Consider the following 18,839-nt stretch of genomic DNA (forward strand, 5'->3'; position numbering starts at 1 on the left):
CGAGTTAGTAATTAATTATCAATAAACTAATAAAATTTTGGAGTTTGATGAGTATTTTATATCTAGCAGAGATCATTTAATTAGTTGTATACGTAACAAAAAAATATTATGTAAATTTGATTGCATGTCTGGATTTTATCAGATTCAGATGAAGGAAGAAAATAAGAAATTCGTAGCTTTCTCTACACAGCAAGATCATTATATTTGGAAAGTATTACTCATGTGTTTGGCTAATGCACCTCAAATATTTTAAAGAAAGATGGATAATCTATTTAAATATTATTTTAAATTTATGTTTGTTTAGATTGATAATGTTTTAATAGTATCCAAAAATATGCATGAACATGTTAAATATTTATAAATATTTCCTAAAGCTTGTAAAAATGAAGAACTGGTCTTATCTTAAAATAAATTAGTTCTTGCTACAAGGATATTGAATTTGGAGTAGAAATCGACGAGTCAAGAATAATTATATAAGAATATAATTATATAAGAACACATAGTATAAAATGTGCAGAATTTTCCAAATGAACTAAAAGAAAAGAAACAACTTCAAAGTTTTTTAGGAGTTGTTAACTTTGCCAGGAAAGTGTTTAGTCAACTACTAAAAAGATGCAAGATTTATATGGGCAAAAAAACACGCAAAAAAAAATTAGCAAACTAAATAATATTTGAAAAAATCTTCTAAAAATGACTATTCCTAAATGTGAAAATCATCTTGTATTATACACATATTTCAGTGATCATTAGTGGACAATTGTTCTTAAAAAACTCATACCATATGGAAAACAGTCATGCATGTATTGCAATGGATTATTCTAAGATACAGAAGTCATACGATGACATATCAATGAAAAAGAACTTTATGCAGTAAAAAAGCTTTTGAAAACGGTTATTTTTTTATTTGCAAATAAATTTATCTTAAATGTTGATAATACGCATGTGAAAGCTTTCTTTTTAAATATAAATGAATCTATTCCCAAGAAGGCTATACTATTAAGATAACATACTTTATGTCGAAATTATATTTTTTATATTGTTATTATTAAATTTCATTAAAATATTCTTGCAAATATTAACAAGAGATGAACAACGATAATGTCGATGTCATCTTGCAAATGAAGATGCATTTTAGGGAACACCTTGAAATGCTTCAAACCGAGATCAACAAGCTTGCCCAAATGCAGAAGTTGCGGGTAGGCTACAACAATTTGATAAGATCACAGTCTCTGATCGAATAACATGTTGTTTACAAGTTTATATTCAATTATAATATATATCACAAAATTCGATCCTCCAAGCTACTGAGAAATCATTGGCTTCTCAAAAAGTGAGTTTTCGAGTACAAGACTATATACCTTGAGCAGAGGATTCAAGTACTCATAACACGAGTTCTAAGTATGTATCGTCCTTATATGAGTCAGCCCAAGCCAAAATTGATGCTCTGGATCTTTATCTCGAGCCTTCAAGTTAACCCCTCATTTCTGGGATTGAAGAGGGAGATATCAACCTTAGAACTCAAACCGACAAGGGAAAATCTAAGGTTTGTACTAACGAGTTTATAGTTTCTCAATTTCATGTATATCAACATAACTGAGAGAAATTGAAAACAATAATAAGAATCAACCCAGCTAGAATCAGGGTTTGATATAGCATGAAAGTATGTTAAGATATGGATAAAACCAAATTCTTATCCCAATGAGGTTAATGGATGATATGAATTTTGGGCAACTTGCATCGGTTTATACTACATCAACCAGATTCTAAGAAATTTCAGCATTACCCTGGATTCAGGAAGATGTTCATGAAACATAGGCAAACAATGATTTTTGGCCAAATGAGATATTTTGAAACTCTACTTTTTCAGTGCAACACCAGAACCAGTTGAGAAATGCTCACATGAAGCCCTTCTCTTCATAAAATTGAGGATACCAGACATGAACATATATAGAAATTCATCAATGATCCTTCGAACAACAAAACATCTCTTGTCTCATCACTCATGGAAGACATCTCCACTAGATGAACATATGGATTACGAGTCAGTACCGCAGAGATGGACAAAGTCAAGTTTCTATTTACATTTTTATCGAAAGTATGTAAATGAATGTTTATATCAAACATCATGACAAAAAACTACAAGTTTTGTAGAAGACATATTGAAAAGAAAAAAAATCTTGCGTGAAACAACAAGCTGCCGGAAAGCAAAGAATCTCTCCGAAAATTCTGTAACATGACTTATGTTGTAAGATGGTCAAAAGATATATGTCCAAAATGTCTGAACTAGGAAGAACCAGAGTTTGAGAAAGGTTTTCGGTCAAGATCTAACTGAAACATAATGCAGAAACAAGCCTAAGTGGGGAAGAGCCACGCAATTCACGTTTTTCCAAGAGATCATACAAAAGCAAAAGATTTCCCGACAAAAATAAAGAAAGCGTGTGATCCAATCAACCCGCTAAAAGAGGATGAACCACTCAAATCGGAAATATGTGAGATTTTCCGTGTACAAGTTGTATAATCGAGTTAATAATTATTTATCGTAACATGATTTTTTAAAATAAATATAATTTTTTAAAACAATGATAAATTTATTAATGACAATTGAACTTAAAAACAATTTAATTTAATGATAAAATTGACTTTTTAGTTTGATCATGTACAGATTTATCAATTTATAAATATTTCACATACGATAATAGTTCATGTATCAATTCCATTCTTGCAAAATGCATCTGGGATAGGAGTTGAGAGCATCATCTACCATTGCATATTTACATAGGCTCTCTATTATTGCGCTATACGAATAAACATCGTTTTTGTAGTTCCCCTTTTCCAATGAACCAAGCAAATCACGAGCCATGAGTGTGTGCCCAGCTTTGCACAAGCCAACCAAAAATGTGACTTTCATAAAGCTCAAACAGTTTCTCTCTCATTAACTTTTCGAAAACTTCCAACGCTTCATGAACCTTGTCAACTAAAAAGAGCCCATTAATGAGGCTGCTAAAGGTGACTATGTTTGGTTCATAAACAAGCTTGAAGAAGCTACCCAAGATTGAGAGCCCAGAATCTGCTCGATTCACAGAAACCAAATGTTGAAGCAAAACAAGATTGGGCAATTCCTACTTTTGAAATGTGGAGAGTGGGTGGGAGCACAAAATGTGACCCCAAAAATGGCAACAAAAAAAACAGTAAAAAAAAATCAATAAATGGATAAATGTACACACAGCAAACCTGAGAAAATACAAGCGAACCAAAAACCTATATATATATATAGCTTACAACATTTTTGTCAACAAACAATTGGCAAATTTACCTTCTCAACTCTCACTGGTTCAGTCGTGGCTCAAAATGACTAGTACCCACCCCCCTGTGGTCTTTGACTATAATTACCTGTTCCCATCACGGGATTATAGCTTCCGGGCATGGTGGATGCAGAAGGAAATCCTGCTTGCTGTTGCATAGGTATTCCTTGGGCCATGCCGACATTCATTTCCCGCACCATCGGTTGGCTTACTTGATAGCTTCCTGCAATACCCATGCCAGCACCTCGAACGCCGCTCGTATTCATATTTACACCCGAAGCCACAAGGTTTGGTGAAGGCCTCGGGGCGCCGGCGCTGGCACCAGCACCAGCTCGACCCATACCAGATCCAGATCCCATGGCCTTACCCATAGTTGTGGTAGATGCTACTGACGCTGTCATAGGTTTTTCCATCCTCTTGTCCTTCCGATTTAGGGCATCAAAATCAACTCCAATGTCAGCTAGTGGGTTTGTTTTAGCTACACAGGAAAATATTTAGATGAGCTGAGTGGTGTTATGAAGAAACACATAATAGGCCATTACTAAAATTAGAAATACTCACATCCAGATATATTCAAATTGACCAGTCCCCGGCTCAGAGTGTCAGCCCAAACAGTGGATTTTGTCTCGAACTTGTCTTTTGATGGTTGAGGAACCACAGCAGAAAGCCCTCTAGAAGCTGGCGTAGATGGCATACTTGGTCGCCCTTGAGGCGCTGGAGGACCAAATTGTGAAGCTCCAGGAACTGCAGAACCTATTTGTGAAGGTAAATTGTGCTGCACGGGGGTTCTACTAGCACTAGGAGGAACCATGTTGGCAGTGTCTGGACCTGTAGATACCATTTGTGACTGGTAAGACCCATAGAAGTTTGGATTCGGAGTATATGACTGTACAGACTGACCCCCAACAGGAGCCTGAAAACCAGCCTGTGAAGAAGCCATTTGAGCTGGAAACTTTGCAGGGTACGTGGGTTTAACACTCTGAGGAGCACTCATCAGTAATTGAGGAGGATGACTTGTTTGTGATGAAGACTGGCCAAGTTGAGTGGGAAAACCTGAAGTGGCAACAGATGACGACACGGATAGCGGAAGAATATCTGCTAATATATCATCATCTTGGTTGAAGGTAGACAAATCCTGCTGCACAGACTGCTGGTTCCGAGGATGAGGTTGTACACCAGAAGGATCAGATGGCACGTAATTCAAATCATATGTAACCGGAAATTCAGTCTCTGCCTTTTGAGGAACTGGTTGCACACCTGAGATTTGACTGGGGTTGGAATTGAAAGAATTTGTGGATATAGACTGGTGTCGTTGACCTTCTACACTATACGTCGAAGGGATAGCTTTAAAAGGACCATCCCCAAATGGATCAGCAAAAAGCTGCAAAAAGGTTACACGTGTAACTAAAGACACAAGAAAGAGAGAACGAGGAACAATATAACTCTGTGAAAAAGCAACTTATTTTGTATTTCCACTCTGGTATAAACGTTAGCTACAGTGAAAATGGCTAAATACAATGCTTACTTTCCAACTTTTTGTACACACCCAAAAAATCTTCATTAATGAATAAAGAACCTACCTTTCCCAATATAGCAAAAATTGAAAATTAGAAGGGGATAACAAATGTCACCATTCCATGAAAACACAACAGAAGATAAACTACCTGATCCGTGATAGAAGATGCTGACGGCATGGCAGCAAATGTGGCTTCAGAAGTGAAGGTTTCCCTGGACTTTACTTCAGGGGTCATGGTAGATTGAGTAACAGGAACAAGAGCCAATGAAGCTACTAAATCCATTTTTGTATCAGCAGAAGTCGTGGAACCAATCACATTTGCACTAGTTGAGGCAGCTATGGAAAGATTTAAATAAATGAGTGTTGAAATTTCTGGCAGAGTATAAAAATAATAACTCAATTACAGAAAATAACACACTGGGAATCATGTTTGAACAAGTTATATGATTTTAATGAAAAGACCAAGAAAATTAATAAACGTGTTTGCCAGAGTTGGAAGGTTGTGACAGAATGATAACTTTCAAACCACCACCACAATATCATGATAACTTAGCTCGACCAAATACTGTTCCATACTACAAGGGCTTCAGCATTGAAAGCCCAAATTTCCCACAGCTTTCACTTGAAAAGTAGCTCACAAAACAAGTATCAAAGATGTGCTTGAATGAAATTCACAAAATTTTACGCGGAACTGATTGGTCAGGTAGAGTTTCCCTTAAAGCACTCAACTCAATGTTGATTAAAAATCAGCATAGCAATACATGAACGCATATAACTTCAATCAATAATTTGAAGCATCATTCCCGATAATATACCATGTGATAAACTTTCCCTTCCTTTGCCTTAGATATTGCATTTCATTGGAAATCAAAAACAAAATCACATGAAATAGTACATAACTGTAAAAGAACCCAACAAATTAGAGTTTAATATCAGAAAACTCTTCTTCTAAATATCTTAAATTTACATAGCAGAACTTATATTAATACTTTCAAGGCTGCAAATAGCTCTCCAAACTCGGTAAGTGTTGATGGTTTGTAAAACCCAAATGCTCAAGAAAATAATTTAAAATAGTCTCCTATATTATGCATAAGATGCTAACTTTATATTCGATATAAAAAAATTAAAAAAAGAGTATATAAATGGACAATAGGTACAAAATTCATTCAGTCTCTCATTCTTTTTTTTTTTTTTTGATAAGAGACATATAATATTAATGATGAAAAGGGATTTAGTACAATAGGCGGATAAGACATCCGCTAATTTAGAATAAAACTCCTACGAAAATTAAAAACAAGTTCAACACATCTTAAACGAGAACAAAATTCCAGTCCCTGTAAATTTGAGAGACACTCATATGTTCGTATTCTTTCCAAATCTTCACCCAACATGCCACTCTAAATTTGACTTTGTCCCATAGTTCTTCAACCACCTCCTCCTTATCTTCGAAAATTCTTTTATTCCTTTCCATCCAAATGGACCAAAAAATGCAATGGACGATGGTGAACCAAAATCTCAAATGTTTCCTTCCTTTATGCAAGCTCGGTTCTACTGTGTACATATCCTTAGCCTTATCCGGTATAGCCCACACCAGATCCAGCTCCTTAAAAGCTTTGATCCAAATCTGTGTAGAGAAAGCACAATGAAGGAGGAGATGATCTTGACTCTCTTCATTGCTGCGGCACAGACTACACCATTGCGGACTTAACGCATTAGTTGACCATCTTCTTTGCAACACATCAAAAGTCTGCAATTTCTCCAACGCCACAATCCACGAGAATACTTGAATCCTTGGCGGCACAGGTATTTTCCAGATATTCAAGTAGTAAGGGAAAGGTGAATTATTACTCGAAGAGTAAAAAGAGTTGTAAAACGATTTAACCAAAAACCTCCCCGATGAATCTCCCACCCAAATTCTATAATCGTCTACCCTCGTTTCCAACCGAACATCGTTTAAAACCCCTAATAGCTCACCGAATTGAGCCTCTTCTTCCTCATACATATTCCTCCTGAATCGTATGTCCCATTGTTGAACACTCACCCCCTCCCTACTAACATTCTCAACAAAACATGAGATAGGTTTGTTAGTAAGACTTGAAATCACAAACAAAGAAGGAAAACGAATAAGAAAAGGAACCCCCCCCACCCACTCATCCTCCCAAAAACGGATAAAATTCCCCTCTTAAGAACTCCCTTAACCAATCGATGAAAAGCCGGAAACGATCTAGAAATACCCTTCCACGGACTTTTGAAAGTAGAATTTCCAGCTAGACCCAAATCCCATCCATTATCTTGCGTACCATAAATCCCAGTAATAACTTTCTTCCACATAGTCTCCCTATCCACTGAGCCTCTCCACCACCACTTACCGAGGAGTGCTTTATTTCTTAGACGAATATTTCCCACTCCCAATCCCCCGCTGGCTAGCGGTTTGCACACCTAATCCCAATTCACCACATGACAATGCTTCTCGCCATCCGGTCCATCCCACAAGAAGTTTCTCATCAATCTTTCCATTAATTTCCCCACCTTATTCGGAACTCTGAATATGGACATAAAGTAAGAAGGCAAAGCGCTCAATACAGCCTTAATCAGTGTAAGTCTCCCGCCCCTATATAGAAAAGATTTTTTCCAATTTGCTAGTCTCCTTTTCATATTCGAAATAACTGGATCCCAGAACTCCATCTTCAGAGGATTGCCCCCCAATGGGACACCTAGATATTTAAGTGGGAAGTTACCTTTCTTACAACCGATGGTGGTAGCCATTGTGTCTGTTTCCACGTCATCCATGAATAAGCCCACCACCATACTTTTATCCATGTTGATCTTCAGACCCGAGAGCATGCAGAATTTTTGTAGTATGTCAACAATTTCCAGCAGATTCTGTTTAGACTTTGCGAAAAATAAAGTGTCGTCAGCAAATTGCAGGTGAGAAATCTGAACTTTCTGTCTTCCTACTTCGAAACCTCTAACTTTTTCATCCACCTTTCCCTTGTCGATCATTCTTCCCAAGACATCTACAACTAAATTGAAAAGAAGTGGTGAAAGTGGATCCCCTTGTCTAAGCCCCCTCTCTCCTTTGATTTTACCCCTTGGCCTTCCGTTAATAAAAATCGAGTAGGAGACGCTGGAAACACACCCCAATATCCACTTCCTCCATCTGATTCCGAAGCCTTTCTTCATCAGTACCCAATCTAAAAAATTCCAGTAACATAATCGTAAGCCTTTTCCAAATCCACTTTGAACATCCATCCACTCTTCTTCGTTCTTCGATAAAATTCTACCACCTCATTAGCAATCAAGCAGCAGTCCAATATTTGTCTTCCCGTAATGAACGCACTTTGGTTCTCCGCGATTGTGGAATTAATGACCCTTTTCAATCTATTTGTCAAAACCTTAGATAAGATTTTATATAAGCTCGTAATCAAGCTAATCGGTCTGAAATCTTTTACTCTCGTCGCTTCTTTTTTTTTCGGAATAAGGCAAATATAAGTCTCGTTTGTAACACCATTAACAATTCCGCTTTTGAAAAAATCAGCAAAGACTCTAATTAAATCATCTTTTACCGTGTCCCAATTATGTTGATAGAAAGCCATTGTGAATCCATCTGGACCCGGAGCCTTGCATCCATCACTCTCAAAAACCATCTTTTTGATCTCATCCTCCGAAAAAGGTGCCTCCAACTCTTGTGATTGACTGATATCTATTGCACACCAATCTAGACCTCTTAATTCTTCGAACTCAGATTCGAATTCTCGCTGTCCCTCTGCTCCAGTCATATACAATCTGCGATAGAAATTCAGAATTTCATCTTCAATGATTCTGTCTTCAGTGACTCTTGAGCCATCTTCCAATTCCACAATGTCAATCAGTGCTTTGTTCCTTCTGTCACTAAGTACAGAGTGAAAGAATTTAGAGTTTTGATCCCCTTCTCTCATCCACTTGAGTTTCCCTTTTTGACATTGCATTTGTGTTCTTCTTAACATGTTCAATTCCAACTCGACTTTTAAATTTTTTCTTTCATCTTTCAACGCCTCAAACCACCTACCCGCCGCCTCTAATTCGTCCAGCCTATGAATATCCCTGGTCAGCTCCTTTATCTTAAAACCCACATCTCCAAAAACCTTTTTGTTCCACTTAGATACATCCGCTTTGATCCTTTTCAGTTTTGACATGAATTTATACCCCTCCCACCCTTGATATATTCCATCATTCCACCATTCCCTGACCATCTCTTTGAACTTGGAATGTGTCAACCACGCATTTTCAAACCTAAAAGGTGTCGGTCCCCAGCGCAAAGTACTAGTGTCAAAAGAAACCGGATTGTGATCGGAAGTGATTCTCGGCAGTACTTTTTGTCTGTAATTCTTGAAAATTTCTTTCCATCCCTTGGTTATTAGAAATCTGTCAAGACGACAACAAATCGGTTGTGTCCTAAAGTTGGTCCATGTGTACTTGGCATTCAGGAGTGGTGGATCGATTAGATGTAGTTCCTCAATCAATCTATCGAAGCATCTCATACTCGTAGTTCTGGAAAGGCTATTAAATTTTTCACTCGTATTCCTAACCACATTGAAGTCTCCTCCTAAACACCACTTGTCACCGCAAATCGAGTGCAAACCCGCTATTTCATCCCAGAAATTTTCTCTTTCCCTCGGATTAACTGGACCGTAAATCGCGGAGAACCACCATTTAATTTCCTCACTTGCACAAATTTCGATCGAGACCGAGAATTCACCTATCAAATTACCACCCACTACCACAGCCCTAGGATCCCACAAAACCAGAATGGCCCCCGATCTTCCCACTGACGGTAAGCATACCCAATCCACAAATCTCGATTTCCAAATGCTAGCTATAAATTGCCTGTCCACCCGATCTCTTTTTGTTTCCAGTAATACAACCACCTCCGGTTTCTCTGTTCGTATTACACTCTTTATTAATTCTCTCCTACTTGCTGCCCCTTCACCTCGTATGTTCCATGATAGTATTTTCATAACGATACTTTGAATCCCTTGGAAGTAGAACCTCGCTCATAGTTGATACCACAATATAGCCCCTGTAGTTCTCTACTCAAGTTCCCCATCGTCTTTTTAGTCCTTACCTCACGAATTGCACTTGAATGTGTCCCCTCATTACCACCCCCGAACTTACCCTTATAACCCGTCGATTCCATGACAAGGATTACTTTTTCGTTACCCGGCTTTTCATCGATCGTAAGACCCCCCCTCTTAAAAAACTTCTAGATAGCCCCAAAGAAGAAAATGACGCGGGAAGAAGACACTGAATCTTAAAAGAGTGATTGGAAAAAGATGATTGAATTCCAGAGAATACCTGTCCCACGTTAGATCTGGTAATTACCGTTTCTTGTAACTTATTGGAATCAATTTGTTTTTTCGATGGAGAAAACATTTCTGCCAAGTCCTCAAAATCTTCTTCCAATTTATCAGAACTCTCTGATCTTAAAGAAATATGAGAATCTGTATCCGAATATAACAACTCTTCTTCCAACTGATTATCCAGTGAGCCTTCATCATCAATTCCTTCTGTGCCCATCAAGTCACAAAAATTTTTCCTCGGGCTATTAAAAACTTGGTTATCAATCTCCTGAACACGTGATTTGTAATTAATCACATCCTCTTCTCTCTTATATCTGCGGTAATAAGTTTTCCCAAACTTCGGCACTGAAATTTTAGAGTTTACAACGCCCTCCTCGCTGTCCAGACCCTTCCTTGGCGTCTCAGTCAATGTGTTGATCTGGGATTGCTGAAAATCAGTTAATTCTTTAGGAACAACTCTTGAAAGGATTTTGATCACCTTATTATCTGCAGTGGAGGCACGATCTGGACCCTTGGTCTTGGGTGATAGATGATGTGACTCCCTGATCAAAGGAGCCGTCCTTTCTTCCTTGTTATTGGGTGAAAGATTATGTAGCTCCCTACTCAAAGTAGCTGACCTATCTGACTTGTTCTTTGAGTTGATGATCGGATCAGGGTTCGTCTTCTCGGAAACAATGTCCACTGTCTGATCATTAGCACATGACTTTTCTTGATTTTCTAGACTTTTTCCTCCTCTGCTTCCCACCTCAAGAGATTGCAACCTGAGAATGTTGTTGTTACCCCAGCCCGCCAATGTTCTCTTGCCATTCACCACCACTTGAGCATACGTACACTTGTCATATTGATGATAAGCAATAGGGTCGAAAGTTTCTACCCGTATACTAATTTCTCGTAGCTCTCCTTGAATTGGAATATGCATCCTGCTATTAATGAATCCTCTCTCGGTGCCTTTTACCTTAATTCTAGCTGCCTCAAGCTCACTAAGTGAAAGAGTTTCCCCACTGATATCCATCAACCCTCCACAAAAATCCCCTATAATTTTAAAAGTATCCACACCCCAGAGGTTCCATGGTAGCCCGTAGATGGAAATCCAACTGTTACAACATTTCTCTCTAATAAAAGCCGAGTTGATATCTTGTTTCCATCCCTCGAAATCCACCATAATCCCCTTATCGAAAAAGCCTCTCTTAAGACTCAGATAAAAGGAGAATTCATCTGCGTTAGAAGGCCACCAAACTGCTCTGTTTGCATCAAACGGGAATAGAATTACTGACTTATTCGATGATTTCCCAAGAACCTCTTGAATGTGTAACCAAGGAGTGGTGATCTTGCTTTTGGAGATTATAAGAGCCTCTTCCCACTTCCTACTCGAGTTTAGGTTGCCTCCAACAACATTTGAGATTTTCCTCTCGCGGATGTTCTCCCGATGTGCCATTTTGTCTCTGTACTTATCCTTAATGAGCTTCCTAGTAATGGGCCCACGGTCATCCATAGAATTGCCGCTCTGGTTATACCCTGACCTCATCATGCCCAACGCCTTAGCTAAATTACTCCAACCCACAGACTTGATACCACTGGGCACAATGGTAGTTTGCTTCTTTCCTTGGTGACTAAATTTAGAAAGTTCCAGAAACCTACCTCGCTTGTTAGAGAAAATCTGAACCGTGAACACCGCATTCCGACCTCTAAGTCTAAAGAACGGCGACTCTAACTGAGAAGAGTTAACTGCGTCTAAGAATCTAAGTTGAATCCAATGGGCTTCCTTTGAATCAAAATCCATCATGTAACACGAGTTCCTGGTACGTTCGGACCACCAAATCGAGTCTCCTCTGTTCCCTCGTCTCATCGAGAAGATTTTGTGTTCTACCTTAATAACTAGATCACGATTTGCTGACCCAGCACCCCAAGTTGCGGAAGAACAGTATTTACGATTCCTATGAGACATCTTTCGAAACTACCTGGACAAAATATCAGCAGATGACTATAACGAGAAGACGATTCTATTGAAGTTGAAAGACTATTTCCGGCGATCGGCAGTCGGAGACGGCCGAATTTTCAGGTTCGACCTTCGGTGTTGAAAGAACGATGGTTGATGATTGGGTAAAGGGCGAGAACGATGGGGCGAAAATCAGAGGAGGGAGAGAGCATTTTGAATAATTCTCTCTCTGCTCACTTTTTGCAGCCACCCTCTCATTCTGACTTATCACAGCATATTATAATCATTGAGGTGATTGATTTGCGAATGTCGCAAGGAGAACAAATGTCGATTATGATACAAAATGGTAAAGAGGCACCGCCTCTTTTACCACTCATATATACATGCGCGTCAATCCACTAATGTGAACAAATTACAAAGTAATTCTAAAGCAACAGAATGAACTAATTACAAACAATTCCTGGGCTTCAAGTTACTTTACCGGAAAATGAACCACGTGGATCAAATTCATCAAAGCCATCCACCTCTTTCTCACTGTCCGGAAAGGTAGCTCCTGCAGCTAGAGTGGGTGGTGAAGCAGGGGCTGGTAATGGGGCAGCTGCAGTTGCATGGCTGGGACTAGCCACCATAGAAGGAGAGGATGCTCTCGGGGCAGAAGCCATCGAATTTTCCCAATCCCTGCCACTGATGAAAAGTTAGGAAGACTAAGCCAATTCAGAAACATCCAATGGAAGATGGACGATTAATACAAGGCTGGTTGATGTTACCTCTCACTATTAGTTGGAATGTGTGTAGCATTAACGGCCTCCTCATAACTAGGGGGAACATTGAGGTTTTGCTCAGAATATTTACGGTCAAGCCTCTTCTCCATAGTACTATGTGATTATTAAACAATTACGTAAATTAGACTTATATTTGTTTCAAAAGGCAAGCTCATAAGCCATAATCCAAACAATCACTGTTAAAGTACCTTCCATCTTGAGATTGATCATCAGCTTTGGCACCACTTCCTCTGCATTATAGAAAAACTTTAGCACCTTCCAAATCTAATTATAGTAGTTTAACCAAAATGTGCAATAACGTTTAAGAAACAGAACATGGTTCACAGTAAGTATAATTCAAAATATATCAGATAAAGTTAGGCTAAATAAATATCATTTTAGGATAGCGTGAAGAAAATGAATTTGGCCTCCTCAAATTTCAGTACAACCACTTTAAAAGCCAAAATTGCCTATAGAAGATTGAAATATTAACCATTTCAAACTCGACCCTCAAATTATGGTGTTAACATAGTAAATACATTGAATTCACAAAGAAAAAAATGTGAGCATTCTGGAATTCTAGAAACATGATGCGAGCTGCTTCAAAAGCTTCATTATTTTCGTATTTCTCTTTCTTTCTTCGCTAAAATATTACAACCATGATTATATCTAGAGGTGTAGGACACAAGAGGTACTTGAGGGTTTTAATATGGTGAAAGATCCCACTTAGTTAATTAAGTCAACAAATATGTTATCGATATTTCTTAAGACAGTTGTGAAATTTTTTTCCTTTTGGGGACTCTAAATAGAATTTGATGCACAATTTTATAATGGAGTCATACTGAGGCTTTACAAGAAATTTAGTTTTGAACCATTCAAACTGTATGCCGCAATTCCAGTAACTGGAGTGAATCTATGAAATCAAATTCTACAAAAATCGATTTTCAGAATTAGAAAGCTAGGCAGGCAAGTAAAATCATGTTATATAAATTTTATAACGCTAAAATATAAAACTTTAAGAAATGCTTTCCAGTGAAGGACCATTGTATATTAGCCCGTTAGTGATGACATGTTCTAAACAATTAACCACATACATTTTAGAACAACACGACTTTTCCCTACTGTAACACAAGCCATCATGACCATATTGTATTCTGGAAGTAAAACCATTTCTGAAAAATAAACTACATGATTTGAATTGGCTTTCAGAAGACAAAGTAAACAAACCTGGAAGAATACTGGCCATCATCTTCATAAGAACGGTCCCTGCCTGGATCAGCACTTCTACTTCTTGAGCCATAAGCATATTCGTCAACCCTTTGACCTCTTCCTCGATAGTCATCATCCCTAAAGCCGTCTCGATTATATCGGTCCTCGTAATCCCTACCATACCTGTCCCCTTCACGACCATATGAGCCTCCATAATTAGCCTCCCTATCATCGCCATACCGAAAATCTCTCTCTCCCCCATATCCACTGCGGTCATCATCTCTGTATCCATATCGACTTTCATAGCGATCATCTTCGTATTTATCTCCATATCCTCCAGAGCGTGAGAAAGAACCAGGCCGATACATATTATCCATTGATGAGTTGCGGTACCTGTTGAAACATTAATTTAACAACATACTAGAATATGTCCAAGATAAAATATATCTGGTTTGCTAATTGCAAAGGCCCAAGCATGTTATACTTGCAAACAGTAAGGCAATAGAAAAATAGGGAAACTTTGAACAGTCCCACCGGAAGCTTAAATCATGAACTGTATAAAACATAGAAAAAATTGGCCCAACAATTCATCACCCTGAGGTAAAAGATTCCACTCAGTTAATTCAGTACCAACCTAAGCAAAATGATGCAGATGAAAACAATCAAAATAATTGCAACTGTGAGTATGACTAATCAAAGGCCTTGGTAAAAAACATAAACACGTAAACTTGGAACTAGATAGTAATAGATACAGTAAGTCACAGTGGCACCAACTTCGTCATAATGATCTATACTTACCACAAGCTCCACTGATAGAATATTTGGTAACCATACAGCAAATAGTTATGCCCGACAAGAGACTACTTGTATGCATTTGTATTTGCTATAAGATTTGTATTAGAAGGATGTCTAATATTTAATTTATATACACTTTAAACTTATTAATGATTTTCATTTTTTATAGAAAAAGTAGTACCATAAGTGGAAATCATCTAGAAACATATTTAATAAAGGCATGGTGATGTCCAAGCATGAGCATGTAATTTCACAGGAAAATCAGTCAATTTCTATGCATAGACAATTAAGAGGATCTGAAGATCCACAAGAACGTGCACTCATGAAAGTTTTAACCACGGAAAAAATTATGACAAAGGCAGAGCTCAAACACAATTGCAGCAAATCAAGATCTGATTTCAAAAAACTAAATACAAAAAGATCAGAAGTGAAGCAAATCAACCACAAGAATAGTCATGAGTCAAAGTACTAGCAAACAAATGGTAAGCAATCCCAAAGCCTTGAAACACCTACTTGTCTCTGTTCGCAGCAGCCTTTTGACGAACCTCTTGTATTCGTTCCTTGTCATTTACAAGAGCCACAATACTCTGAGATTTCTTTCTTACATTGTTTCCCTGGTCTCTCCCACTGGAATCAATATATTGAAAATCGGACAATGTCTACCAGAAAAAGAAAATATTTCAAACTCCAGCAGAAATCCTGTTTTGTAAGAATGTCTAAAGAAAAACAGAAGACAGAGAAACTGACTGATATCTGATAAGCATGCTCTCTAATCTCATCAATGACACGCTCTGACCCATGCGCTACCAAGTACTCCAAAACAGTTAAACCCTGGACAAAATAACAGGAAGATCTAATTTGCATGGTCAAAACATAAAAGAAAGCACCTTAATAAGATGCAATGGCATAAAGCAAAATATGGAGTAAACCCAAACGCAAGAGAGAATAACTAATTAACTTGAAAACCATAATCCTTGATTCCTTATATAGGATATTATTCTACGGATATATATATATAATCTTTTCTGATATATGTGTGTGTGTGTTCTAGTATCTAAGAGAACAAGATATTACATAATTTGGAATTCTCACGCAAGGAAAACAAACCTTGTATACATGCCGCCAATTTTTTCCAGTATCATTAATTCGTTTCCATATGATTCCCATGATCATCTGATACTCATGACTGGAAATAGTAGAAAAAAATAAGAACTTTCAAATAAAAATAACATTGCAAAATACTACAAGTCAGTCATTTTTAGACTCACTAGTTTCTTGTCGCCTGTGCAATATCAGCTAGAAGCGATCCATGAGGACCCCAGGGTTCATTGCTAGTTGCATCTAGAACCTGAAAACAAAAACCTAGAGCTTAAAAGCTTTTTGGCTCAACTCATAAGTCGCATAAAACATCTTATTAGATGCTTGGAAACTTTTGTGAATCCTGCAGGCGTTGGGTAAAACTCTTTTTCGAAAAAAAATATCTTAATAGTTTAAAATAAGCTGTGAATGGCCAATAAGATCTTCTTTTAACAAAGTAAGACAATACCGACTTAAGATCATATAAACTTTATTCTAATTCTAAGTAATTAAAATCACGAATCTGCAGTACTTGCACTTATATCCCAAATTGTTTTCAAATCCATTTTCTCTCCCTATTTTTTCCTCTCCCACACTCATTTTATTCTCTTCTTTTCCAATTTTTTAAACGCTAACTTATTTTATCCAAACTCAAAGGCTTTAAGATGTTAATTTTAAAACAAGAGATAAGAGGTTATAAATTACTAAGACATATTATTAATTCAAAAAAAAAAAAATTATAAGATGTACAACTCATGCATAACAAAGCAAGCTATAAAGATGATAAGAAAGAAATAAGCAACATGATGTCGGCCATTCTACTAATATCTTGTGATTTCCTGCCCATGGGCATAACACATCATTGTACCTAACAATAAAATCAACATGTAAGAAAAATATATTAATTGAAAGGAAAAGATGTAATCACCTTTTGTTCGATTGAAGGGACTTTAAGAACTTTCTTATTAACCTCTCTCTTACTGCAAGCCATCAAACATTCATAAGAAATAGATATGTAAACCAAAATAGGATATAAGATCAAACCATTGGAAACAATCCATGCAAAATACAAACATAACACTAAGCAGAGAAACACAAAAAAGTAAAACAAGACTCATCCATGGATTGCAATTTTCATTCCAATAAATAATTTTTAATTATCTAAATAACTTTTAATTATCAAACAACACCTCTGAAGAATGGAGGCCTCCATAACACGTGCAGCTAAAATATTAAATGCATAATGAAAAATTCACATTTGGAAAGAAATTATAGCTAAAATGTAAATCCTTACATGTCACGAACAGTTTGATCAAAAGCCTTCTTCATTTCAACCTAGACTCGGGAGGCTAAATCAGAAAAAACTTCTCAAAATGTAGCACAATCTGTCAAAGAATAGAGAAGAATGATCATCTATAAGGAGTGCAGGTCATTCCCACTTATCAGATTCATGTCATCATCAAATCACGGCAACAGCTTTTACCTTTGCAATTATACTCTTCAATTCATTGGGATATGTTCAATCATAAAATGTGTAAGTAAACAAGAAATTATCAATCATAAAAAGTACAACAAGTCCAGCAAATGATAAAGTCCCGAAAAACTAAGAGGTGGCTTAGGCATGAATGGCTTGAACTTTGTAATTGAAACTATAAATACTTCAAGACAGGCTTTAAATACAAGAAGACACTTCGTCAATTCGAATTCTACATGCCTAATTTTATGAAACCAGAACACTAGAATACATCAATTGTCCCACCAAAAAACAAGCATCATACAAGACCCAAAAAGTATCCCAAAGAGTAAACTTCCTGCAACCTCAAAAGTCAAACCGCCAATTATATTGATAAAATTAAAACCCAACAAAAAGCTGGGCCTTCCAAACAAATTTTAAAAGCTTAATGTCAGAAAAGTAGGGAAAAGGGTGGTTGAATTTCATAAATTGGCGACAGAAAGCAGATCTAGACAAACCAAGAAACAACATATCACACCAATTACCATATGATTGAAACACAAATCATCGATAGAACAAACCCATCGACTGTTTTATAAAAAACAAAAAAACAAAGGCACAACAACCCAAGACCCACTGAAAAAATTCCAAAGCAATCTTTTTGCAACCCCCGATACTACCACCATCTAAATATCAATAACAACTAAAACCCAACAGAAAGAGTTCTTCAAAACACAACCGTCAGAAATGTACGGGAAACAATTTAGGCAAAAGAGTAGCTGAATTCTCATACATAGGCAGTAGCATTAGATCTAAACAAAATCAAGAAACTTATGATCCCAACAAATTTCAAGAACTAGTTAATACCCAATGAAACTTAGAGCTTCCTCCACCAACAGACCAGATCTAGGACAGAAGAAAAGGGGGGAGAAACGGGGTTGATGCCTGTCGCTACAGAAACAGAATCGCGGATAAAAGCGAAAAAGAGAAGAACAATTGAATAAAGGGTCTTCGGAAGAAGCAGAAAATTCAACAAGAAATGGTAAAAGCTGGTGGAAATTATACGTAGGAACCCATAAATGTTGAACAATAATTTGGATCAAGGCATCAAACTTAAATATGTCTAGCGATGAGTTCGCTTCGCATTAATTTAACGTCAAAGTTAGGAGGATTGTCAAATAGTCATCTCCATCACAAAAACCAATAATATTCGTTAACGTTGAAAAATAATATTTAAAATGTGTGTACTGAATATTTGAATGTTGAAAATAAGAGTTGTAAATATTGAAAATTAGTGTGTGATAATGTACATAATGATGAATTTATTTTTGGATTATTTGTAAAGATTTTCTATAAATAGATCTCTCATTTGTAAAAAAAATCACAATTGAGTTGAGAGAAAAATATTATAAAGTGTGTAGTTTGATAATTTTGAGAGTCTGAGATTTTTA

General features: G+C 37.0%; 1 protein-coding gene across 3 annotated transcripts; it reads right to left on the reverse strand.

The window, feature by feature from the left end:
• Positions 1-3,240: 3,240 nt before the first annotated feature.
• On the reverse strand, positions 3,241-18,482 carry LOC142547556 (clathrin interactor EPSIN 3-like). Of its 3 annotated transcripts, none has more exons than XM_075655908.1 (14): positions 18,256-18,482; positions 17,230-17,320; positions 16,864-16,915; positions 16,127-16,206; positions 15,966-16,044; positions 15,606-15,689; positions 15,372-15,517; positions 14,082-14,456; positions 13,064-13,105; positions 12,861-12,968; positions 12,575-12,771; positions 4,967-5,154; positions 3,864-4,683; positions 3,241-3,780 (listed from the first exon to the last, which is right to left on the reverse strand). In XM_075655908.1, the coding sequence occupies exons 2-14, from the start codon at positions 17,262-17,264 to the stop codon at positions 3,353-3,355; spliced, it is 2,634 nt and encodes an 877-aa protein (XP_075512023.1). In that variant the 5' UTR covers positions 17,265-17,320; positions 18,256-18,482; the 3' UTR covers positions 3,241-3,352. The 3 variants fall into 3 exon arrangements, with proteins under 3 accessions (XP_075512023.1, XP_075512022.1, XP_075512024.1); XM_075655907.1 differs by having other exon boundaries at positions 12,575-12,777; XM_075655909.1 differs by lacking the exon at positions 12,861-12,968.
• Positions 18,483-18,839: the final 357 nt, after the last annotated feature.

This window comes from Primulina tabacum, chromosome 5, assembly GCF_025594145.1.
Source record: "Primulina tabacum isolate GXHZ01 chromosome 5, ASM2559414v2, whole genome shotgun sequence".
Lineage (NCBI taxonomy): Eukaryota > Viridiplantae > Streptophyta > Magnoliopsida > Lamiales > Gesneriaceae > Primulina > Primulina tabacum.